Genomic DNA, 25633 nt, shown 5'->3' on the forward strand with positions numbered 1-25633 from the left:
GCCTGGATCCATCCCTGGAGAAGGAACACAACTCCTGGGCACAGCTACATGAGGGTCACAGCTGGCTGGGCTGCCCCTCACTGCTTCTCTATGACTGCTGGATCATGCCGCCCATTGTCACTGAAGTAGATAAGTGATGATAGAGAAAGGCGCTGATGATACAAAAGCCACTTAAAGGGATGGAGCGATTTTTCCATAAGAAAAGGACATGCTAGGCTGACAAACGTCCGGCTATCCTCAAGTCATCTTGGAAGAGTGGATAAATGTCCTCCGCATCGAATCTGAGGGTTTTATTAATAGACTGAAAGTGGCGGCTGGAAGGAACTTGTGGATGATCTGTATAAGAATGATAGCTGGGATTTCTCTACTACTTCTTAGTGTGAGCTCCTGCATGGTTCTAGGGATTGAGGATGCTGTGCGCAATGCTGAGGTAAGACTAGATATCCATGAGCGCCAAGGTGAGATGGGCCAGTACTTGTATGCTTCATGTGACCAACTGATCTCTCCCCTTTACCTCTAATTGTGGCAAATTTATTCTCATAATGTTACAATATTTGTTTAATGCGGATTCACACTATGTATTTCTTTCATCTGTATTTCTGACCCCAGTGCGGGTAAGAAGTGAGAACTGCGTCCACATGTCGTCTAGATTTTTGAATCTGCAAAAAAGAAAAAGGAAGGTGCTAAATAAATAAAAGGGGCAAGTTGTTGGCAAGTCAAATTTGGATCTGTAAAAAAAATAATGTATGTATGCATTGGCACATAGACGTCCTGATAGCGTCTGTTATTATGGACCCACAATAGCGGACAGAAAATATACAGATATGTGCATGAGGTGTGGAAAGGCATCTGTAGTATGTATAATGTGTATTATGTATTAGGCCATGTTCACACACTGTAAGAGAGCGGCCGTTCCGTGACCCAGCTGGGGTCACGAAACAGCCGGTCTCTGAAAAGATCATTAGAACGTCAGCAATCGAGGGAAATCCAAGGGTCCTGCTTTTTTTGTGAAAATGGAAAAACCTCTTGTAGAAACCTCCCATGAAGAGGTGTGATAATACTTATTAGAAACTAAATTGGTAATGAATTAAAGGGGTTCTCCAACACTACAAAAACAGGTCCACTTTCTTCCAGAGACAGCACCGCTCTTGTCTCCAGTTTGGGTGCAGGTTCTGTAACTCTGTTCCATTGAAGTGAATGGAGATTAATTGTAAACCGCACCTGACCTGGAGACTAGATATGGCCGTGTTTTTGTTGTGCTAGAGAACCCCTTTAAAGGGGTAATCGGGTAATAAAATAAACATAGTGCAGAAGCGTATAGCATTGCTCTCCTGACTGCTCTAGTTCTAAAACGGCAAGAAATCTAGTTGTTTTGGCCGTTCTAGTTCTGTGGTGTATGGTTGTGGTTGTGCTACCTTTTTTAGCAATTGCTCAGTACTACAACTCCCAGAATGCTTTGCTTTCCCTAAGCTATTCATCAGAGCCTGTCTACTCCCCTCCCCAGCAACCCTGCATGCTGAAGCCTGTGATAGATGACATCCTATCAGTAAGTCAGAAGTCTTGGGGTGATTAGAGTTTTATTCAAATATTTTCTGATACTAGAATACCACTTTAAAGAGTCACTGTCGTATTTGTATTTTTTATTTTCTTTTGCAGAAATCAATAGTCCAGTCGATTGTAAGAAACTTTGTAATTGGATTTATTAGGCAAATCTGCCATTATCTGCATTCAAAAAGCCTTTCCCCAGGTCCCCCCCCCTCTCTCTCATTCACTGCTCATTATCAGGAAATCTCGCCTTTGTTGCATCAGACGTGCCCTATGTAACCTATGGAGAGGGGAGGGTGGAGGAGGGAGATTAGTCGCCAGCAGAGAAACAAAGGATTACACAGTGGGACCTGTGTAAAAGCCGGTATTCAGAGGTCAGAGAGGTCAGTACTGACTGTCAGAGATAGCCGGTGATGTAGCTGTAAATTAACTCTTGTTGTCCTGTTTTGGTGCCTCATCTCCCTCCACCCCTCTCCATAGAGAACCATGAAGATAAAGGGGAGAGCTACAACTTTTTCATGATAAAAATGCATTTTTTTGGCTAATAAACCTAATTACAAAGTTTCTTAAAACCGCCTGTACTATTGATTTCTGCAAAAACAAATGTAAACGACAGTGACACTTTCAGTGCAGTTGTCTGATATAAATACACTGCATAGTATGGCGTTTGCGGCATCTGCCATACTTAGTCCTCTCCCGACTGTTTAAATCTTCAGGCTACTGCACTGACACAGTGTGACAGTACAGTAGCGCAAAGATGTAAACAGTTTCAGAGCTCCCAGCAACATAATAAACAATGATGTTAGGAGTTCTGAATTCGGGTCCTTAGCACATTGTCCGTGGTTGGAACATGTGAATGCCGCCTTACTCCGGTACAAATAAAAGCGTATGGAAGAGACCTCATGTATCAACAACTTCCGGAAACCAGGTTGAGTGTGCGGTACTCGCCTACAGTAGATTCATAGGTAGAGTTGAGACAACTTTGAGGCCCCTTAGGTTTCTCTGAATGGCTGTATCCATGTTTCCTAGGGCTCCCTAAGGGCACATCCACTGCTTACAGCCCCCGATAACCAAACGCCGCACGCTCGGGTTCAGACAAACCTGAGCGTGCTTGAAGTTAGGCCAACTCCATGCATCAGCTCTGGTGCACCATTTATTACACTGCATTAGTATTTATTCTTTTGCTATTGTATAAATGGGAAGCAAAATATATTTCCCAAAGCAATCTATACTTCCCTCCCGCAGTGTCCTACAGCTACAAAGTCGAAACTGCCAGTGCCATCCCGTCCTGACCCACATGACCTGCCCGATCAGCCAATCAGTCACTGAGGCAGGACACCGCTACAGCCAGTGATTGGCTGAGCAGGCAAATCTCGAGGGGTCAGGACAAGAGAGAACAAACTGGACCAGTGTCTGCGTAGGTCCTAGTCAGGGAGGCCGCAGGGGCGTGGCTAGGATTCATGGGGCCCCATAGCAAAAAAACTGTAAGGGCCCCCCTTCCTATGAACAACAAAAAGCACTGCATATATATATATATATATATATATATATATATATATATTCTGTGATGTGGCCTGCAGCCACAAGAGTGACTGGCAGAGCAGAGAGCCAGTGGCTGCTTTCTCTGTCAGTCCTCTGTTTTTAATAATAACGGCCCATTAGGGGCCCTTATGATTAAATACATAGGTGCAGGACGGACTACCCTCTTCTTTACCCTTTATATGCTGCAGTGTGTAAGTGACCCAAAGTTCATAAGACAAAGAGATATCAGCTTTACTGCTGGTGCACTGATAACCCCTGACCTCTGCATGGAGCTCCTCACTTTTTCCTGATTGATTTTCAGCAGGCAGCCGAGAACAGAGGTCAGGGGTTATGAGTGCAGTGGAGCAGAGATCTCCTTGTCCTCTGCCTTTTAACCCTTTTTTGTGTTGCAGCATGTAAGTAAACACTGGGTCACTTACACACTACAGTACATAAGGGGTTAAGCAGAAGGACAGAGGACGGCTCTTATCTTCCCTGTGCATCCACCGGCCCCATAGCAGCTGCCTACCCTGCCTCTATGGTAGCTACGCCACTGGGAGGGCGTATACATTGGACATAGCGGCTTCCCCATAAGCATACATAGATAATGACAGATATTTCTTGTATCTAATGCAGAAGGACAGATTCCTGGGAACAATCACACATACAGATGTACTCATCTGCTGCCTGCAGTGTACTATGTATGATGGGGAACCTCGGCCCTCCAGCTGTTGCAGAACTACAATTCACATCATGCCTGGACGGTTGAAGCTAAAGCGTTGGCTGTCCAGGCATGATGGGAGTTGTAGTTTTGCAGCAGCTGGAGGGCGGCAGGTTCCCCATCCCTGTAATAACAGAACACAGAAACAAATATTAATTTCTTTGGGGGAAAGGCTACACTTACATTCTACCAGTATGCAGCTGGTATATATCCAAAACCTGGCAAAAAGTTTTGCCATCTTATACTGGCAACAGGCCCATTGAGGTTAATGGGCCGAACCTAGTAAATCAGTGCCTACATTTTGTTCATTTCATCCGCCTATTTGTTCCTTTTGCAGGACTGAAAAGTGCCGCATGCTAAGTAAGGCTCATTGAACTGAATGGGCCGGCTGCCAGTATGATGCGGAATTTGGCGGCGTACCATAAGAGCGATGTCCTGGTGTGGGATGTCAATCTAGTCTAGATGCAATGGAGAATTTACAGTACATCCACTATTGTGTGTTATTTCTGCCACTGTAACAGTCTGATTGTGGTCAGCTCACCCGCTGTGTATCACCCGTAGCTAGGGTATACAGAATGCTACTGTATACAGAATGCTAGCATCCTAACATTTTCCTGCAGTAACTTCAAATTAGTCCGTTTTTTTTTTTACTATGTAAAGAGTTTAAGGGGTACTCCAACGAAAATGTTTTTTCCATTCTAACCAACAGGTTGCAGAAAGTTCTACAGATTTGCAATTTACTTCTATTTAAAAATCTCCAATTTTCCAGTACTTATCGGCTGCTGTATGTCCTACAGGAAGTGGCGTATTCTCCAGTCTGACGCAGTGCTCTCTGCTGCCACCTCTGTCCATGTCAGGAACTGTCCAGAGAACAGGTGTCAAACTCAGGCCCTCCAGCTGTTGCAAAACTACAATTCCCATCAGGCCTGGACAGCCTTCAGCTTTGGCTGTCCAGGCCTGAGGGGAATTGTAGTTTTGCAACAGCTGGAGGGCCTGAGTTTGACACCCCTGGTCTACACAGTTCCTGACATGGACAGAGGTGGCAGCAGAGAGCACTGTGTCAGACTGGAGAGAATACACCACTTCCTGCAGGACATACAGCAGCTGATAAGTACTTGAAGACTTGAGATTTTTAAATAGAAGTAAATTACAAATCTATATAACTTTCTGACACTGATCTGAAATAAACAAAATGCCCCCCTTTAACATATTAAGTATTTAAGGGGTCCTATATGTCGACTAGTAGCTAACTTGTATTGTGTCCCCTACAGTGATTATGGGGCTTGTGGCAGGCACTGATGCAGATATGGGGGGTCAAAGTGACATGAATGGCAGCCTGTATTATGCAGAGTGCTGCCTATGTGCACTGCCATGCATCCAACCAGCAGCTTTATTACCCCATTACAACAATGTATGCTGCTCTATGAGTTATAGGGCAGAGCAGACCCCCCCCCCCCCTACCAGGAGGATAGGCAGGGAGAAGCTCACAGTACAGCACTTCCCTGCTCTCCATCTTACCTGAAGCCCTATAGACTTATAATGGAGCTTTAGGACAAAGATGACTGAGATCCGGGAAGTAAAACCAACCATGTATATTACTATGAATAATTCATTGGACAATGTTGATGAGTTATTTTTGGCTGAAGCTGATCCTGATCTCTGAAGTGTCCCGGTAGTAGCGATAACTCAGCTGTGGTATATAGTGCTTAGAAAAGTCCTGCATACAGTGCTCTGTAAGTTATAGCCAAATACTACAATGTTCCTGTATGGTCGCTATAGGATACTGCCATGTAACGCCAATGTATAATGATAATACAAGGTAAGACATACAGCTATACGCGGCCCAAATAAAAGCACTGACAGAAACTCCATCTTCTCCTCTGTTTCCTAGTTACTTGTTTTCTTATTTATAGTGTCACTGTCATGTAAATGTCACTTATCAGAAATCAATAAGTATCAATAGTGCAAGCGATTATAAGAAACCCTGTAATAGGTTTTATTAAGTAAAAGTTTCCTTCTGTCTTGAAAAATCTGTTTTCCTACCTCCCCCCTCACTTCAGGAGAAGCAGGATTTCTGTGTCCATTATGCTCTATGGAAAGGGGAGGGGATGAGGGGGATGAGTGAGTGCGGAGAGGAGAGAAGGCAGCCCTGCACAGCACATCATCCTGCAATCTCCTATCACCAAGCTCCCAGATAAGCACAGACCTTTCTGACCTGTGAATCCAGTGGTTTATGTGTCCAGACAGTCTCCAATTTGTACAGCTGCTTCTCTGCTCTCCCTGCTCACTCATCCCCTCCATAGGTTATAATGGAATTAGCAAATCTGTCTTTACTTTGCTTCTCTGTAATGTAGACAACTTTGCCTGATACTGAGCAGATAAGAAGTGAGGGGACGGTGGAGGAAACAGCTTTTTGCCTAATAAAACCTAATACAGAGTTTCTTAAAATCACTTGTACTATTGATTTCGGCAAAAATAAAAGAAAGGAAAAAACAAAGAAGCACTAAGCGACATGCTTCTTCCAGCTTGTTCAAACAATTGGTGGGGATCTGAACACCCAGACCCTGAGCGATCAAAACTTAAGACATGTCTCTGTAACATTTCAAAAGTTTTTTCAAAGTTTTTCAAACTGATCAGCTTGTAGAACGTGACCATGGGAATGGCCGCTCACAGTTCTTGTGGTAAATGTAGTTTGGTTGTAGATGGAGAAGCTGCTGAGCGTCGGTGCTCCCCGGCTGTAACTCTCACTGTATTGTACAGCAGGAAGCCTTTCATCTCTTCAGTCACTCGGCTCACAGGACGGATTTGCACCATCTGGGACTTCAGTTTTATTTATTACAGCAACAAAACCTGCAGGAACCACAAATAAATCCTGTTCTATAACTGAGGCCGATGTAGAGATTGTGGCAGGACCAGAAGGGGGCAGTGTTTCCATAAGGGGCACCATAAAGTCTGTTATTTAGGTTATTAAGTGGCCGGTGAGTCTATATTCTGACGCTTTAGCCATTTTTGTTAATGTAGCAGCAGTAATGTAACTATTACCATTCTCTGCTTTATTCTTCTTACTTTGTTACTGACAAAGAAACTGCAAAAAGTGGGGCGAAAATTTTCTTAAAATAAACTGGTGTCAGAAAGTTACATAGATCTGTCATTCACTTCTATCTAAAAATCTCAATCTTTCAAGTACAATCAGCTGCTGTATGTCCTGCAGGAAGTGGTGTATTCTCTCCAGTCTGACACTGTGCTCTCTGCTGCCACCTCTGTCCATGTCAGGAACTGTCCAGAGCAGCAGCAAATCCCCATAGAAAACCTCTCCTGCTCTGGACAGTTCCTGACATGGACAGAGGGGGCAGCAGAGAGCATTGTGTCTGACCGGAGAGAGTACACCACTTCCTGCAGGACACACAGCAGATGATAAGTTCTGGAAAGAGTGAGATACTTTAAAAGAGGTAATTTACAAATCTGTATAACTTTTTGACACCGGTTAATTTAAAAATATGATTTTTTTATGGAGTACTCCTTTAACCTTGGGTCCCTTTGCCCACTATGCAGCAGGTCATACATAGATTGCCAAATCTGTGGATTCTTGCGAGATTGCTGGACTTTCCCCCTACAGCGGATTATGGGGATAGAGAATCTGGCCTGAAGCACCATTAGGAGCCCTGCCCCGCCCCCAGAACTCTGGGGGCGGGGCAGGGCTCCTAAAGGCGCTCCGGGATGAGGAGTAAACTGCTAACAGCACGGGATCGGTGCCGAGGAGGAAGGTAAGAGACATACCCTCATTCTCAGCACCCCGTGCTCAGTAGGGGGGCTATCAGGGGGAGGGATTTGTCTAACCTGCTGATAGTTCCTCTTTAAGAAAATACATAACACAAGCCTATATTCTCACACAGTATGCTGGTCAGGATTTTTAGGCACAACCAGAAATGGAAATGACAGAGAGAAAAACTTTAATGGAAAGATGTGCACCTGTCTCTGTTTTGCATCTACGTCTCGCTTTAACTAAAAATACTGTGTGTGACCTGAGCCTGAAAGTAATCGCCCCTATACCGCCTCATTGTTCTCTATGCCTGTCCTTTTGCATAATCATCAACATGCAATGTGCATACAGCACAGTGTGTCCTAACAGTGCTAGGGCTCACATAGACCAAGGCCCCACCTCCTTGACTCTTGGCAGAGTTTTGCTCTGACCAAGGCATCAAGCACGACCGGTTAGGGTTTACTCTCATTAAACGGACAGTACTAGGGGTTTGTTGGGGTAGGTTGGTGGATACAGAATCACTTTAAGGGGGGGGGGGGATACAGATTTGCTTTAAGTTACTGTCAGGTGTTATGTCCACATGTGTTGAAAATAAATAATTTGCATAGAGATGCTGCATAGAATTCTATTATAGAGTGTGCATTGTCCGGACTTATCACATCTAGAAAGGGATGTCCTATGTATACAGTGTTATTATCCACACATTAGTCAGAGACCATCACCAGGAAATGGTAAAAGGTGTATTATAAAGTACCGTAAGCGTACCCCATAGGCCGCAGGGTTCTCCGGCATCCTGCTAAGGAAATTGGGCTCTTTGTCTTACTTCTTCCATAGACACAAACAATACAAACCCCAGATTGAACTATTTCTCGGCTCCCCATTCATTTACAGGAAAATCCTCATTTCCCTTTGTCTCCACCGATATCCTGCAAAGTGGCCGGTGACATTCAGCGAGTTCTCTTCTCATTCACATTGGACGTAACGAAACGGCCCAGAAAAGTGTGAACTTCTTTTGTTTATTGTCTTAATCTGTTGACGTGAGGAGGTTATTAAGGGTGACGGCACTCCACACTATACAGCCAGCTATGCCAAGAAGACGCCGAGGTATAATTGCTTTCTGTTGTTAGAGATGAGCGAACCTTGAGCGCGCCAGGATTTGTCCAGCATGCGATTACCGATGGCTGAAGAAGTTGGAAGTTGCCCTGGAAAACATGGATACGGCTTTGGCCTTAGGGCTACATCCAACTTCTTCAGCAACCGGTAATCAAATGCCGCACGCTCAGGTCCAGATGAATGCTAACGCGCTTAAGGTTCGCTCACCTCCATTTCTTGTCAAGGTCAGAGGATGGCATTGGTAGGGGCCCAACATCAGCGCACAGAGGGGCCACAGCAGCAGCATCATCCCTAGAAATTTAGACGCAGCTCAAGGCAAGAAAGGTAGTTACATTGTGGTACTATTTGAGTGGTGCGCCATTTTCTCCCCCCCGAGACTGTAATCATTGTAGTCGTCAGTGCATGATATTGTTATACCCCATTGTTCTAATAAGAAAACTTTGTGGATGGACTTAAAGCGGTTGTCTAGCGAAAATCTTTTTCTTTCAAATCAACTGGTGCCAGAAAGTTATATAGATTTGTAATTTACTTCTATTAAAAAATCTCAAGTCTTCCCATACTTATCAGCTGCTGTATGTCCTGCAGGAAGTGTTTTATTTTCAGTTTGACACAGAACTCTCTGCTGACATCTTTGGTCGAGACAGGAACTGCCCAGAGCGGGAGAGGTTTTCAATAGGGGTTTCATATAAAACCGAGACAGAGTTCCTGTCTCGGCCAGAGATGTCAGCAGAGAGTTCTGTGTCAAACTGAAAATAAAACACTTCCTGCAGGACATACAGCAGCTGGTAAGTATGGGAAGAAAATAAAAGATGGCATACTTACCTGCCCTGACCCCTTATCATTGCTGCGGTTCTGGTGACCCCCTGTCACTGCTGCTCTCCTTTTCCTCCTGCTTCCTGTGACATTTCCCCCCTGACCTTAGGGACTGGTTGAGGGGGGTGTCCTGCCCAAACAAAACCTCACAGGAAATAGAAAGATGATGAGAGCAGCAGAGAATGGGTGTGTGCAGTGCTGAGGAGGGTGAGTACGCCATCTTATTATTCTGCACCCCAAAGCTTTATAAAAACGTCAGGAAAACGTCTTTAATATAATTTACAGCATGTAGATACATGTGAGCAAATACCTCAGCATCTAACACAGTTCTTATTCTTTTCTCTAGGAGTATCTTGTTAAGTACGGATACCTAGAAGAAGAGAAGGAGCACAGCGAGGCGCGGCTGGCGGCAGGTGTGAGGTAACTGGAAACATGGCGCCCACAGGAGGGTGGGCATGTATAGAATAATCTCAATTAATACAGTGATGAAATCCATATCAACCAGCCACTCGCTATAGTAGCACTGCCTGTCTGTTTTGCTATCTGTAAGAACATGAATGTAGCTTTAGACCCCCCCCCCATCTGTATTTCATAGTGTTCCCCCGATTTATTGCATGTCGGCCTTCTGTGGTGCAGGTTTAGATTCCCGGCACTCCAACTGTTCTTCCACATCCAATCTCTCTTATAATTATACTAGATTGACACTAAGGCCCCGTTCACACAGAGCAAAAGGGGCAGAATTCCGCGTTGGACAAATGCCGTTAGCCTCCGTGTCATAAAGCCATAATTCCGCCCCTCTTGCTCTGTGTGAACGGGGCCTAAGATGGAGATTTATCAAACATGGTGTAAAGTGAGACTGGCTCAGTCGCCCCCGGCAACCAATCAGATTCCACCTCTCATTCCTCAGACTCTTTGGAAAATGAAAGGTGGAATCTGATTGGTTGCTAGGGGCAACTGAGCCAGTCTCACTTTACACCATGTTTGATAAATCTCCCCCTAAGTATTAGGCTATGTTCACACTAGGTCATACTTTGCACGTGTGGACTAGCCTGATGTCATTCTATGGGATCCTGGCCGGAACATATACACATCATATACGCTCCGGCCGGGATCTTATACGGAGCCGCAAAGAACTGACATGTCAATTTTCTGCAGCCGCAATTCAGTGAATAGCGGCCGTAGAAAGACCTGTCAGTTCACACAATGAAGCGAGCGGCTCCGGCCGCTTGCTTCATTGTGTGCTATGGGGAGTTTTGATGCAGGCGCGCCCGCATCAGAACTCTACGGCCATAAAGAACAGTACAGGCCGAGATGATCTTTGCAGAGACCGGCCGTTCTGTGACCGGTCTCTTACGCCGTGTGAACATAGCCTTAAAGTTGAGGCTGCATGTTAGGCTGGGGCTACACAGTGGGGCTACTACACAACCAAAGAACAGTTTTCCTCATCTAATGACGGTGAATGTGTTTGCAATACACAGAATACACAGCAGATTTTTGGGACATGTCAAGTTGCAGTTGTGGCATCTTTTGGGTCCCCACACGATCGCATTGACTTCATTGGCCGTAATGCAGGCAGAGACGTTCTGCAGTCGCTGGCTGTGCGTTGTGGCCGGAGTTGCTTTGGGTCCCTACCTACAAATCTGAATGTTTCACTATTTTTTCCAGCTTATACCAATTCATCTTTCAGGGTGGCATGCTTACTCGGCTATACTGGCCCAATGCTTGCCTATATAGAAGCTCATTCTACATTTGTTGTTTGAATTCTCTTTTATTTAGAAATAAGTCACATACATCAAACATCTCATATTAAACGTCCTGTACAGAGAGAGTCACGGCCATCAGTGACTTCCTGCAGAAACAATGGCCCTGTATAGTGTCCTGTACATTGGATCTGTGCTGCTGGCCGGCCGGGGGGCATTTTATGAGCAGAATACTTTGATTTGTGGACAGAGAAGAGAACAGCTGCCATAAGTCCGGCACAATACAGGGCATTCATTCAGCAGCTGTAGACAAGCCGAGGGGCGAGGCTGTGGGGAGATCTGAAGACTAAAGTTATAGTCAAAAAGTTATACAGATTTGTAAATTACTTCTATTTAAAAATCTCCAGTCTTCCAGTACTTATCAGCTGCTGTATGTCCTGCAGGAAGTGGTGTATTCTCCCCAGTCTGACACAGTGCTCTCTGCTGCCACCTCTGTCCATGTCAGGAACTGTGCTATTTTGTAGTGTTGGCTGGAAAATAAGTAATAATTGCCTAATTTTGCCGTCCGTTTGTTTTTCAGAGATTTCCAGTGGACGTCTCATCTCCCAGTCAGTGGAGATCTGGATGAGGCCACGCTGCTGCAGATGCATCTACCCAGATGTGGGATGAAGGATGTCGGTCAAGCCAAACGGCTGCGCACAAATCACCGCAGGAAACGCTACACCATGAAAAGTAAGCGGGACCCGTTATTTCTATATACAAAGGAAGCGTAACCGCGTAATTCTAGTTTATTGTTAGATACTGTATGTGATGCGGGTTAATGTGCAAATACATAAAGCACAAACAAAATGCAGCTAAAATACAGACACAAACGCAGCAGATTCACAATGCACTGACCTGTAATATGAGATGGACAGAGCTTTGTCCGATGAATAACGCTGCAAGTGTGAAAATATGGCCGTACACGTGGATCCGAAAGACTATAACAAAGGTGAAATGGCGGCTGGAAAAGTGTTCTCAAGTTCTTTGCAGAATAGGAGTTAGGGAGTTCCCGCAGTGGATGGTACATGCTCACCTCCTTCCGCAACTTCATCGCAACGCTGCAAACTGCAATGTTTCCTGCTATTCTGCTGACGTGAGATGTGGGAGGATACAGGGAAAGTCTGCAGAATATATAAGGTGACGTGTCTGCATTGTGGATTATTACTATAGTCCCATAATTCATTACCATCCAATGAGGAGCCAGCCCTAAGCCTGCAACGTCACAGAAAGGTTAGGCTCACACTATGTACAAATGACGGCCGTCTTTCATAATAATGGTCGTCATAACGACGGCCGTTGTTATGTTATGATTCAAGTAAAACCTTTTTAAATGGCCTCTATGGACCAGATGACAGGCCCGGCATCTGCATCTCCGGTGACCCTTTTGCCAGTTTCAGCCTATTTGCCTTCTGTGCCCATGTAAAACGAGAAGCAGAAAATCCCTGTGTTAGACATGATGACGTCCCGACCTCCTCGGAGACGTTCCATCACATTCCAGGGAGCTTACACAACAGAGAGCGATCAATGGGGCTCCCCCTGCAAATAAGGATCCGCCAGACGGTCTCTCAGAGATAATACACGCAGAGTAAACATTTCATACATGCTCTATACAGTTTATACGACAGACACATCTGTCATAAATGGACATTTTCTCTATTTTTTTTTTCCTTGCTTTGGATGGTATAATCTGAATATAATAATGTTAACGCCTAGACCTGATAGTGGATATTCTACACATTGTGAATGTCTTCATTGCTTTTCACACAGTTTTTATATTCATTATTACCTATTATTTCTGAATATCACAGATTAGAAACATACTTGTTATATATAGTGATGAGCAATGCTTGATTCGCAGCAAAGCAACTTCAGTGTCCCCTTCTGTGCCTCTGGCCTCCTGTTCTGTGTCTCTGGCCTCCTGTTCTGTGTCTCTGGTGTCCTCTTCTGTGTCCCCTTCTGTGTCTCTGAAGTCCCCTTCTGTGTCTCTGGCGTCCCTTTCTTTGTCTCTGGCGTCCCCTTCTGTGTCTCTGGCGTCCCCTTCTGTGTCTCTGGCGTCCCCTTCTGCAGTCTCCGGCATCCCGTTCTATGTCTCTGGCATCCCCTTCTGTGTCTTTGGTGTCTTCTGTTCCTCTGACGTCCCGTTCTGTGTCCCCTTCTGTGTCTCTGGCACCCCCTTCTGTGCCTCTGGTGTCCCCTTCTGTGCCTCTGGCGTCCCCTTCTGTGTCTCTGGTGTCCTCTTCTGTGTCCCCTTCTGTGTCTCTGGCGTCCCCTTCTGTGCCTCTGGTGTCCCCTTCTGTGTCTCTGGTGTCCCCTTCTGTGTCTCTGGTGTCCCCTTCTGTGTCTCTGGTGTCCCCTTCTGTGTCTCTGGCGTCCCTTTCTTTGTCTCTGGCGTCCCCTTCTGTGTCTCTGGCGTCCCTTTCTTTGTCTCTGGCGTCCCCTTCTGTGTCTTTGGTGTCCTCTTCTGTGTCCCCTTCTGTGCCTCTGAAGTCCCCTTCTGTGTCTCTGGTGTCCTCTTCTGTGTCTCTGGCGTCCCTTTCTGTGTCTTTGGCGTCCCCTTCTGTGTCTCTGGTGTCCTCTTCTGTGTCCCCTTCTGTGCCTCTGGCGTCCCCTTCTGTGTCTCTGGTGTCCTCTTCTGTGTCCCCTTCTGTGTCTCTGGTGTCCTCTTCTGTGTCCCCTTCTGTGCCTCTGGCGTCCCCTTCTGTGTCTCTGGTGTCCTCTTCTGTGTCCCCTTCTGTGTCTCTGGTGTCCTCTTCTGTGTCCCCTTCTGTGTCTCTGGCGTCCCCTTCTGTGCCTCTGGCGTCCTCTTCTGTGTCTCTGGCGTCCCCTTCTGTGCCTCTGGCGTCCCCTTCTGTGTCTCTGGTGTCCTCTTCTGTGTCTCTGGCGTCCCTTTCTTTGTCTCTGGCGTCCCCTTCTGTGTCTCTGACGTCCCCTTCTGTGTCCCCTTCTGTGTCCTCTTCTGTGCCTCTGGTGTCCCCTTCTGTGCCTCTGGCGTCCCCTTCTGTTCCTCTGGCGTCCCCTTCTGTGTCTTTTGGTGTCTTCTGTTCCTCTGGCGTCCCCTTCTGTGTCTCTGACGTCCCCTTCTGTGTCCCCTTCTGTGTCCCCTTCTGTGCCTCCGGTGTCCCCTTCTGTGCCACCTCCAGCCCGCTCAGCCAATTACTGACTAAGACAGGACAGTGGCAGACAGTGATCGGCTGAACGGGCTGTCACTCTCCTTTCTATCAGTAAGCTTGATGAAGGGTTAATCTGTTTGCCTTATGGGATTTGATGAGGCCAAAGCCAACTGGCCAACAAAATGTGGAAATCTGGATGCTTGAGAGCTTCGTAGGCATATGGGCCCAGTGGCAATTATTTTAATTCTAACCCATATTACTTTGTCCTTATCTATACCAGGTGTCAAGCTGCCACAATCCCCATCAAGCCTAGATAGATAAGGTTTTGGCATGATGGGAATTGTAGTTGTGAAACAGCTGGAGGGCCACCCCTATGGTCTATACCATCCTATATACTAATGTGCTTTACCATTTTATGACTATCTTCCCATAACATCCTATTTTTGCCCGTCTGAGGCCATGAACAGACGTTATGTGAAAATTACGGCTTTTATTGTACAAATGACGACCATTATTTGGCCTCAAACGGCCAAATAATAGGTTATGGCCGTGTTCCCACACAGTAGTATTTTGTAACCAAAACCAGGAGTGGATTAGAAACCCAGAAAGGCTATGCTCCCACACTGCTGAAACTTAGTGGATGGCCGTCATTCAATGGCCGTTGTTTCAAAACCAAGCAGGATTGATGTCAATATTATCACAAATCACCTGAAATCCTTATTCACACAACCTATTCCGGCCGCACGTAGGACAATTTCTCGATCTGAATACAATGATCGGCAATAGGTCAGATCGGGACGGGTATTGAAAACCCGTGGCTGTTGTTGTTGGTACGGGTTCAGTACGAGACCCCCCCCCCCCCCAAGAGACAAGAGCTGTGCTGTCTCTGGAAGAAAGTGGCCATGTTTTTCTAATGCTGGAGAACTACTTTAACATAGAGAACGCATGAAGGTTCATGTGTATGGGGAGGACAGGAGAGATAACCGTCCGCTGAACGTCCCACAGGTATTGAAGGTGTATAGGCAGCTTGGTTGTGTATGGTCTATGTGACTGCATGTGACCAAGGTTAATATAGTCTGTATTATAACAATAGACCAGTATCTCTATGATAATAATTACACTGAGATACAGGGTTATATAACACACCACCTATTGTATCTTCAATGGAAGAGAACTCTACTGCATCAATATATGTATTTTCGCATTGCATTGTTTCCCTATAATAACACTACTAATACCTTCAAGTCTTACAGTACATATGGTTACTTACATGATAAGAATATCACATGTGGTGGTACATATTATCATAGCTTTAGGACTGGTAATGGGGTACTCCGGCAAAATTATCCTTATTAATTTCAGATCAATTGTTATAAAGTATATAGAGCTATAATTAACTAAAATGTAACAATCTCAAGTCTTCCTATACTTATCAGCTGCTGTATGTCCTGCAGGAAGTGGTGTATCCTCTCTGGTCTGACAGTGCTCTCTGCTGCCACCTCTGTCCATGTCAGAAACTGTCTAGAGCAGCAGCAAATCCCCATAGAAAACCTCTCCTGCTCTGGACAGTTCCTGACATGGACAGAGGTGGCAGCAGAGAGCACTGTCAGACCAGAGAGAATACACCACTTTCTGCAGGATATACAGCAGCTGATAAGTACTGCAAGGCTTGATATTTTTAAGAAGATGTAAATTAGAAATCCATATAACTTTCTGACACCAGTTGATTTGAAAGAAAAAATATTAAGCTGGAGTACCCCTTTAAGTCAGTGTCCTGGAAGCACAGTTTGTGATGCAGTATTCAGCTACGTATATGTATACACAGCAGTTACTTATATGTGTTAAAACAGGTTGAAATATTTGAGGTTTGTAGCTCACCTGTTTGGTGTGGCCCTTACACTCCCTCCTGTCATCAAGCGGCTTCTGCCTGAACCTGAAGGATCCGCGCCCTGAGGATTATGCTGCAAATGCTGAAACATGCCGGGAATGTTCTCTGCAGCCTGAGGAGGAGGACAGGGAGTATAGTGATTAGTGTGCTAATGGTAGTGTCTGCGCTCAGTGTACAGGCCGGCTGTCCATCAGGGACCTTTCTAGGTTATTTTGACAACAGAGCAAACTATAAAAAAAGCACCCCAAACCGGCCACCCTGTACTGCAGTCTCTATATAGTATATGGCCCTTCTGTGCAGCAGTACCCTGTAATATAGTCCCTTGTCCTGTAGTCCTTATACAGTATAGCCCCCTGTCTATTACTTCAGTCCCCATATAATTTAGCCCTTGTACAGTGGCCTGCATATAGTTTAACCTCTCTGTCCAGCAGTCCCCAAATTATATAGTCCCCTGTCTAGCAATCTCCATATAATATAGCCCCCTGTGCAGCAGTCCCTATATAATATAGCCCCCAGTCCAGCAGTCCCCATATAGTATAGCCCCCAGTCCAGCAGTCCCCATATAATATAGTCCCCAGTCCAGCAGTCCCCATATAATATAGCCCCCAGTCCAGCAGTCTCCATATAATATAGCCCCCAGTCCAGCAGTCTCCATATAATATAGCCCCCAGTCCAGCAGTCTCCATATAATATAGCCCCCAGTCCAGCAGTCCCCATATAATATAGCCCCCCGTCCAGCAGTCCCCATATAATATAGCCCCCCGTCCAGCAGTCCCCATATAATATAGTCCCCCGTCTGGCAGTCCCCATATAATATAGCCCCCCGTCTGGCAGTCCCCATATAACATAACCCGCCCGCAGCTGCTCTCTGTATTGGAACTCTGGTCAGCATCCAAAAGTTACTTCCTCCAGCGCGGCTGCCCGTGTACACAGAATCGCAGGGCCGCGTGATCTCTGTCATCCTTGGATCATGTGACCAGGGGGGTTTGGGGCGATGGAGTGGGCGGGCGCTGAGTCCTGGTGGAGGGAGATGGGCTGTGTGGGCGCTTGCTGCCGGCGATATGCTTTGTGCCTGTAGTGGTGGTGGGGCGCTGTTCTGTGGTGGCGGAAATAATTGGAGGAATCCATAGATTACGGCGCCCCCTAGCTGTTAGTGCCCTGTGCTGTCGTCCGGCTGTCCACTCCACACCAGCAAAATGGGAAATATCTACAAGTGTCTCTTCTATTGTTCCTGGACAAATAAATGTCCCCGGCTGTGACCCGGGTTATGGATACCGCATGATACTGTGCATTACTGCATTATAGCGTCACATCATATTTCTTGCTCATTTCACCTTTAATTTAATCTCTTCTACACGTCCAGTAAGATTTCTAACAATAACAAGTTGTCTTTCAGTAACTTAAAGTGGCCATACATTTACACTAATGGTCATGTGATTTTTTTTATTTTTTTTTAATCCCTCTCCAAGTGCCCACGGTGAGCGGCGGGACCGTCCTCGGGACCCCCACCGGCCTCCAGCATATGTGGAGCTGACACGTCACGGCCTGGCTGACGGACTGCCCACTGCTCCAGTCACTGATTGGCTATCAGCAGGCCTTTTCCCCAGGTTATGATGTCATCACAACTGGGGGGGGGAATGCCTTCCGGCCGGGGTCCACGGGCCGTCCCGCCACTCACCGCGGGCACAGGGAGAGGTAAGTTAGTACTTGTAATCAGTTCCCCCGTCAGCTACAGGATTTTACAATCCACCAGACTTCTCCTTTTAAATAAGGTTCAGGAAGAAAAAAACTGAACTCAAGAACAAGAGGAGACAGTGAGAGGTTACAGGGGGAAAGATCAGAAGCAACCTGAGAAAATATGACTTTACTGAAAGAGTAGTAGATGCTTGGAACAAACTTCCAGCAGATGTGGTAGGTAAATCTACAGTAACAGAATGTAACCTGCCCGGTATAGAGATATATCTATCCTAAGGTAATAAGAAGGAAATACTAAGAGGGCCGACTAGATGGAGCAAGGGGCTTTGTCTGCCGACAATCTTCTATGTTTCTAAATGTAAAATTTTATTTATTTAATATCAATAGTACAAATATACACAATATATACAATTATTTAAAATACTTACCGTAATATCAATTGATATCCAGGATCAATAACAAAGAATATTTAAAGGTTTGTTCAGCCGACGCTTATCTCTCCCGACTTCCCGACCTGGACACTGAGAGATAAGCCGCCACCATACTGCTTTTATCCCTCTGAGAACAATAGGGTCGAGGGTTTGAAAATCCTTCATGTCCAACTCTCGTCTCATCAGAATTCCCTTTAACGTTGGTCTGTCAGCAGTTTGGGGAGAGGAGACGCTTAAAGGTGGTGATAGATGTTTGTTATATTGTTCTATATAATAGTGTTGCTTATTTGTATACTGCTGTGCTTATATCCATCACTATATATCACAAACCACATCTGTCATTGACACCTGAAAGTACAACATCAAAGAGAGTGGGATGGAAACGGCTTCGGGGAGGATGAAACAATGGCCGCTAATAACAATGTGTAATGGCAGGAAGGAGTCCGTAATAAAGTGTAAGATAAATGGGGGATAACAGCATTAGCCGTCGGCGTACTCACCAATAAGCCTGGTACTGGGTCTACTATAACCGTCATTGTAACAGGTTCATGTTATACAGGATACCTGAGCTAACAGCGAGGATCCTTGAGACAGTCTGATTCCTCGTCTGACACTATAGACGCTCACTAATATCTCCTACGTGACAAACACTGAAGCTGCTCATACAACTTAGATAGGAGATGCTGATGTGTGTATGCTGGGCTCAGCAGCGCCCCCTCCGTGAGGTGGACAACAGGTATCACAGCTGTCAGACCCCCCACCAGTGAAACTTTGTAATGGAACATATTTATAATATTACAAGATGATGGACAATGACTTCTGATACATGGGGTGCAGAGAGCGTCTTTTGTATGTGATAGTCATGTGACCAATGTCAATGGAATATTTAAAGGAACACATTGGGTCACCCAATCATCCTACATTACATTCAGATTATTTGTATTTAAAGGGGATGGTTGGAACATTTAGTAGTGTTGAGTAGATTTGCCTATATATTCGTGTTCAGTGACGTACTTCAAACCCCTTCTCACCACAGCCGCCACTGACACTTCCTAATCACTCTCCGTGGGGCTGTCCTGTCTTGGCCAGTGATTGGCTGAGCAGGCTGTCACTGCAGAGACTGGTTTGTCAGTGTTTGCGGCGGCTGTGGTGAGTGGGGAACAGGCAGGAGGACACCAGGAGAGCCTAGATAGGTAAGTATAACTTTATTATTTTCTTCCACGATCATCTGACCATGTAATAAACTTGGTAAGTGATCGCTGTTCTAGCGGTGATAGTTAAGAAGGATTGTAAATCTCTTGATACGTCTCCTGCACCCGTCTTCTATATCTTTACTAATAATCTATTTGTCTGCCCTACAGATAAGTGGTATAAACGTCATCTAACCTATCAGATTCTCAACTGGCCTTGGTACCTATCCCAGCATCAAGTGGGGCAAGCAGTAAGAGCAGCATTTCAGCTGTGGGGTAATGTCTCCTCCCTGGTGTTCTCAGAGGCCGCAGGAGACTCTGCCGACATTCGCCTGGCGTTCTTCGATGGAGAGCACAATGACGGAGCCAGACACGCGTTCGATGGACCAGGTGCTATACCATTCCTTCTTGTAGGCTTTGTTTATAAAGTATATTGTCTTTATATAAAGTGTATATATGTTGGTATAGAAGTATGGAATACCAAATCTTTGTCGTCTAACATATAATCAACATCTCTCTATCATGTGCATGAGCCCAGTAGTCCTGGATATTCATGAGAAGCAGTAAACTCCGCCCACCAGCTGCTGATTGGCAGTTATCTATTCATGCTGTGTATGGGCAGTCAACTGTCAATCAGCAGCTGGAGGGCGGGAGGGAGGGGTGTGGCAAGAATCCTATTCTCCTGCATATTAGGAGAACGGCTGAACAGAATGATGGAAGTAATATTCCGATCTGTATAGCATTTCTGTCACTAGTTTATGCTGCCCTCGTTTAAAGCGGTATAAATCTAGTGACAGATTCCCTTTAAAGTTTCTCAAGATCTGGCTTTGTGTTTTTGTGACAGGTGGCGCTTTGGCACACGCTTTCTTTCCGAGACGAGGAGAAGCTCACTTTGATGATGCTGAACACTGGTCTTTGAATGGAAAGGGAAGAAATCTCTTTGTTGTTTTGGCGCATGAAATTGGACACACCCTTGGTCTCCAGCACTCACCCTTCAAAAATGCTCTAATGTCTCCATATTATAAGAAGCTAGGCAAAGAATATGTCTTAAACTATGACGATATCTTGGCTATCCAAACGCTCTATGGTAAATCCTCATTGTTCATGTATTGGGGTCAGGTTGCCTGTAATGGCCTCTCTATAGAAAGGGGAGGGGTAAGTAAAAAGGGGTCTGGATGTAAAATAACATTACATCTCACCCCCTAGGTCCACCAAAATCTGGACACTCTGAAAGGTCAAAGACCTTCTAATCACGTGTGGGGAATACTATGCTGCATGCAATGTCCAATAGCGATGAATTAGTGCCGCCTCTTCCGAGACATGAAAAAATTTCAGTATCAGTGGGTATAACTAAGCTGAAATGCCTTTAAGCTGACTGCCAGAGGTGTAATACTTACCTCCATGCGGACTGACTGTTGATCTGCATGCAGAACACCAATAACACCTATCAATGCTCTACAATGTCATAGCATTAATCAGTATAAGAAATCTAATGATTGCTTTAAAAGTTCCCCAGGGGGCCTTAAAGGGGTTATCCAGTATTTAAAATTTTTCTTATATATTGCTGGCCTGTTGGTAAACATAATAAACATGTAATGCTTGCCTCTCTGTGCTCCCCCGTTGTGGCTTTTCTGGTGTCCCCCGCTACTTCCGAGAGGAACTTGCCCACTCAGCCAATCACTGGCCATAGGGCTGTCCTGTCTCAGCCAATCACTGGCCATAGGGCTGTCCTGTCTCAGCCAATCACTGGCCATAGGGCTGTCCTGTCTCAGCCAATCACTGGCCATAGGGCTGTCCTGTCTCAGCCAATCACTGGCCATAGGGCTGTCCTGTCTCAGCCAATCACTGGCCATAGGGCTGTCCTGTCTCAGCCAATCACTGGCCATAGGGCTGTCCTGTCTCAGCCAATCACTGGCCATAGGGCTGTCCTGTCTCAGCCAATCACTGGCCATAGGGCTGTCCTGTCTCAGCCAATCACTGGCCATAGGGCTGTCCTGTCTCAGCCAATCACTGGCCATAGGGCTGTCCTGTCTCAGCCAGTGACTGTCACTCTTGAGACAAGTTTGTCTTAGAAGTAGCAGAGCTGCAGTCAGCAGGAGACATTGGGCAACACCACATTGGGTTTACCAACAGGCCAGCAATATTTTTTAAAAATTTAAATGCTGGATAAACCCTTTAAAAAATTCAAAAAATGTTTATAAAAAATATTACAAAGCTCATTCCCCACAGTTGAAATTACCCCCCCCCCCCCCAACACCCTTTTTTTTTTACAAAAAATGTAAAACTAAATAAACAAAAATGAACGTATTTGGCATTGTAGCGTGTGCAGTTGTTTGATCCATTAAAACACAAAAATATTGTTCCCGCAAGGGGAAAAGGTAAATGAGAAGCGAAAAAAAGAGGCCAGGATTGCTGACTTTTTTGTCACATTATAAATCAGAAAGAAAAAATAAAAAGTGTCCAAAAATGACCCTCTACACCAATATGTTTTCCAGCTTCACCCAACTTCATCCTACATTTTCTGGTAGGTTATATGGAGTCGTTACAAAGTACAATTGTTTATTTAAAAAAAAAAAAAAAAAGCCCTTTCATAACAAGAAGAAAACACACAATTGGCTCCGTCCTCCAGGCCAAAATCCACCGTGTCATTAAGGAGTTAAATACTGCAGGTATTCTATTCAGCCGGTGTCCTTATTGCTATTGTTATATATGGTGCTCAGTCTTTTATCTATGTGTATTTATTGGTACAGTAAAATACACTGTAAATACCATAGAATCAAATGTATGCATTGTATAAGATAGATCACTACATAAAATAGACTTCATAAAACGTATCAGCAAAAATATTAACAGAAATAGGATCCGGTAGAAATAAATATATATTTTTTTCTAAAACAGGGGCGCCCTCTAGTGGAAAACTAGTGCAACGCCCTGGGAAAGATTTCTTAATGTTTGAAGACTGGAGCGCGGAGAAGAGTGTTGCCAGAGCCGAAAGGAAAGGTTTTTATTGCCAATCCATGTTTGACGCTATAACATGGGGTAAGCAGTGACCAGTAACAGTAATGGGAATTTATACCAAATTACTATTTTATTTATGATTGGAAATTGTTAGTGTTTACTGTCTATATGTTCTGTCATTTTTCTCTTTTTAAAGGGGCACACCACCCTTTTATTTTTATAGATATATATATTTCTGCTTATTTATATACAACGTAATAAACATCATATTCTTAAGAATTTATAAAGGCAAAGAATTAAAAACTTTATTAAAAAAAATCATTACTTTCTCGGGTTCCCCTTTAAACCTGCCTGGGATACACGTATAGGGGCGCACTAGCTCGACCAGGTGGGGGGTGTTTTTCTGCTGATTGTTACCACTTTGTGATTAATAAAGGATGCAAAGTTCTTAATCCGCTGCCTATTCTCGGTGTGCCGCGCTCATACAGGTTATCCCCATTCCTTATTCCGTCCCTATCTATCTTCCCCCAGATCTGAAGCAGACGTTGTACATATTTAAAGGTGGCAATTACTGGACGATTTCTCCATCTGGGAACGTCTCCGAGCCGCAGTTCTCACAGCAGAGGTGGAAGAAGTTGCCGGCGTTTATTGAAGCTGCAGCCGTGTCAGGAGCCGATGGAAAATTCTACTTCTTTAAAGGTTCGAAAATGATCTAATTGTAGAGTATTGGAAAAAAACATAAAAATTCACCTGTAACTTGTGCAACAGGAAACAGAATTTTTGTGCCTAGGCCGACAAACGTTTGAAAATTCAACCGTAGCGATGTGCTAGTAGCGAACGACGATTTTAGGTCTAAACCTAAATGAACGATCTGCCGATGACATGATCATCGGCTGATCGTTCTCTCTATTCCACCGAGCGAAAATCGGCCGATTATCGCTCCTGTGGAATAGGGCCCTAAGAGAAGTCCTAATGTGTGCCAATCCATGCAGCATTCATTGGTTGCAGAATACTTTAAAGGGGTTATCCAGCGCTATAAAAACATGGCCACTTTCCCCCTACTGTTGTCTCCAGTTTGGGTGGGGTTTCAAACTCAGTTTCATTGAAGTAAATGGAGCTTAATGGCAAACAGCACCTGAACTGGAGACAAGAGACCAGTTCTAAGCAATGGTGGTCAGTGGGTTCTGGGTGGTTAACCCTCTCCCCGCCACCATCCAGCACTGTGATCCACGTTGCCGAGGCTTGGGGAGGGGGGATTGTCTTCTGTCTCAGTGGTGCAGGCAGGGTAAGAGCAGGTAAAGGAACAGAGAAGATGATGCCTGCGGTGCCCCCCCCCCTTCAAACCCGGCAATGTCACTAGAGGAGTGGATCACAGGGTCAGCAGGGACAGGGTTACATCCTCAGATTTGGTAAGTATCTTTACCGTCCCTTTGTAAGATGCACAAAGTAACTTCTATAAAACTGGATTAGTTATAAATCATGGTGAATTTGTCTTTCAGGTGGACGATGTTGGAGATACAAAGGCTCCAGGCTAGAGGTCGGCTTTCCCCGTAAGTGCAGCGATCACGGACTCCCGCGACATCCCGACACGGCTCTCTACTTCCAGCCACTTGGACATTTGGTCGTCTTTAAAGGGGACAAGTACTATGTGTTACATGAGGAATCACTGACAGTGGAGCCATATTACCCTCGAAATCTGCAAGACTGGAAGGGTGTGCCCCACAACCCCAACGCAGCGACCGCCCATCCTAATGGCTCCATCTATTTCTTTAGAGGTGAAAACTACTGGACGTTCGACCAGAACAGCCTAAAGGTCACGGCTTCCGGGAAGTGGATGCGAGACTTATCCTGGCTCGGCTGCCAGAATTCTTGATGTATAATAACGTGTAATTACTAATGATAAGTTCCCAAACTCCCCGTGTTATAGAAACATAGAAACATAGAAGATTGTCGGCAGAAAAAGACCACTGGGTCCATCTAGTCCGCCCTTTTAGTATTTTCTTCCTTATTATCTTAGGATAGATATATGTCTATCCCAGGCGTGTTTAAATTCTGTTATTGTAGATTTACCAACCACCTCTGCTGGAAGTTTGTTCCAGGTATCTACCACTCTTTCAGTAAAATAATATTTTCTTACATTGCTTCTGATCTTTCCCCCAACTAACCTCTCACTGTGTCCTCTTGTTCTTGAGCTCAGTTTTTTACTAAAAACACTCCCCTCTTGAACCTTATTTAGTCCCTTAACATACTTAAAGGTTTCAATCATGTCCCCCCTTTCCCGTCTTTCCTCCAGACTATACAGATTCAAATCCTTAAGTCTTTCCTGATATGGTTTATGCCTCACACCCTCCACCATTTTTGTAGCTCGTCTTTGGACCCGTTCTATTTTATCAATGTCCTTTTTTAGGTGAGGTCTCCAGAACTGGACACAGTATTCCAGATGTGGCCTCACCAGAGCTCTATACAGCGGGATCACAATCTCCCTCTTCCTACTGGTTATACCTCTAGCTATACACCCCAGCATACGATTTGCTTTCCCCACCGCCTGGTTGCACTGGTGACTCATTTTAAGGCTTTCAGAAATCATTACCCCTAAATCCTTCTCTTCTGAAGTCTTTTCCAACACAGTACTGCCGATGTGATACTCGGATAGAGGATTCCTCCTCCCCAAGTGCATTATTTTACATTTGGAAACGTTGAACTTCAATTTCCACTGTTTGGACCACTTATCTAGCAAAGCTAAATCATTTTCCATATTACTGACACCTCCAGGAATATCCACCCTATTGCACACTTTTGTGTCGTCAGCAAACAGACAAACTTTACCTATCAACCCTTCTCCTATGTCACTTACAAACATATTAAAAAGAATAGGACCCAGAACAGACCCTTGTGGCACACCACTTGTAACCAGTCTCTGCTCAGAATATTCACCATTAACAACAACCCTCTGATATCTCTCCTTCAGCCAACCACAAATCCACTGAACTATCCAGGGATTTAGTCCAATTTTCTCCAACTTCTCTATCAGCTCTTTATGGGGAACTGTATCAAAAGCTTTGCTGAAGTCCAGATAGGCGATATCCACAGCACCACCTTCATCCAGCACTTTTGTGGCATAATCAAAGAAATCAATGAGATTAGTC

At 45.1% G+C, this 25633-nt stretch overlaps 1 protein-coding gene across 2 annotated transcripts; it reads left to right on the plus strand.

The window, feature by feature from the left end:
- MMP28 (matrix metallopeptidase 28) lies at positions 1–24589 on the plus strand. Of its 2 annotated transcripts, XM_069972706.1 has the most exons (9): positions 1–430; positions 9820–9893; positions 11754–11905; positions 19701–19919; positions 20374–20616; positions 22025–22198; positions 22428–22568; positions 23019–23186; positions 23987–24589. In XM_069972706.1, exons 1-9 carry the CDS (start codon positions 332–334, stop codon positions 24358–24360), a joined length of 1644 nt encoding a protein of 547 aa, XP_069828807.1. In that variant the 5' UTR covers positions 1–331; the 3' UTR covers positions 24361–24589. The 2 variants fall into 2 exon arrangements, with proteins under 2 accessions (XP_069828807.1, XP_069828808.1); XM_069972707.1 differs by lacking the exon at positions 22025–22198 and having other exon boundaries at positions 3–430.
- Positions 24590–25633: the final 1044 nt, after the last annotated feature.

The sequence above is a fragment of the Dendropsophus ebraccatus genome, chromosome 5 (assembly GCF_027789765.1).
Source record: "Dendropsophus ebraccatus isolate aDenEbr1 chromosome 5, aDenEbr1.pat, whole genome shotgun sequence".
In the NCBI taxonomy this organism is placed as follows: Eukaryota; Metazoa; Chordata; class Amphibia; order Anura; family Hylidae; genus Dendropsophus; species Dendropsophus ebraccatus.

Coding starts and splice junctions, on each gene's coding strand:
- MMP28 (XM_069972706.1), top strand. CDS start 332: ATGATCTGTATAAGAATGATAGCTGGGATTTCTCTACTACTTCTTAGT. Junction 19,920..20,373: donor ACACGCGTTCGATGGACCAG/GTGCTATACCAT, acceptor TTTTTGTGACAG/GTGGCGCTTTGGCACACGCT. Junction 20,617..22,024: donor GGCTATCCAAACGCTCTATG/GTAAATCCTCAT, acceptor TATGTTTTCCAG/CTTCACCCAACTTCATCCTA.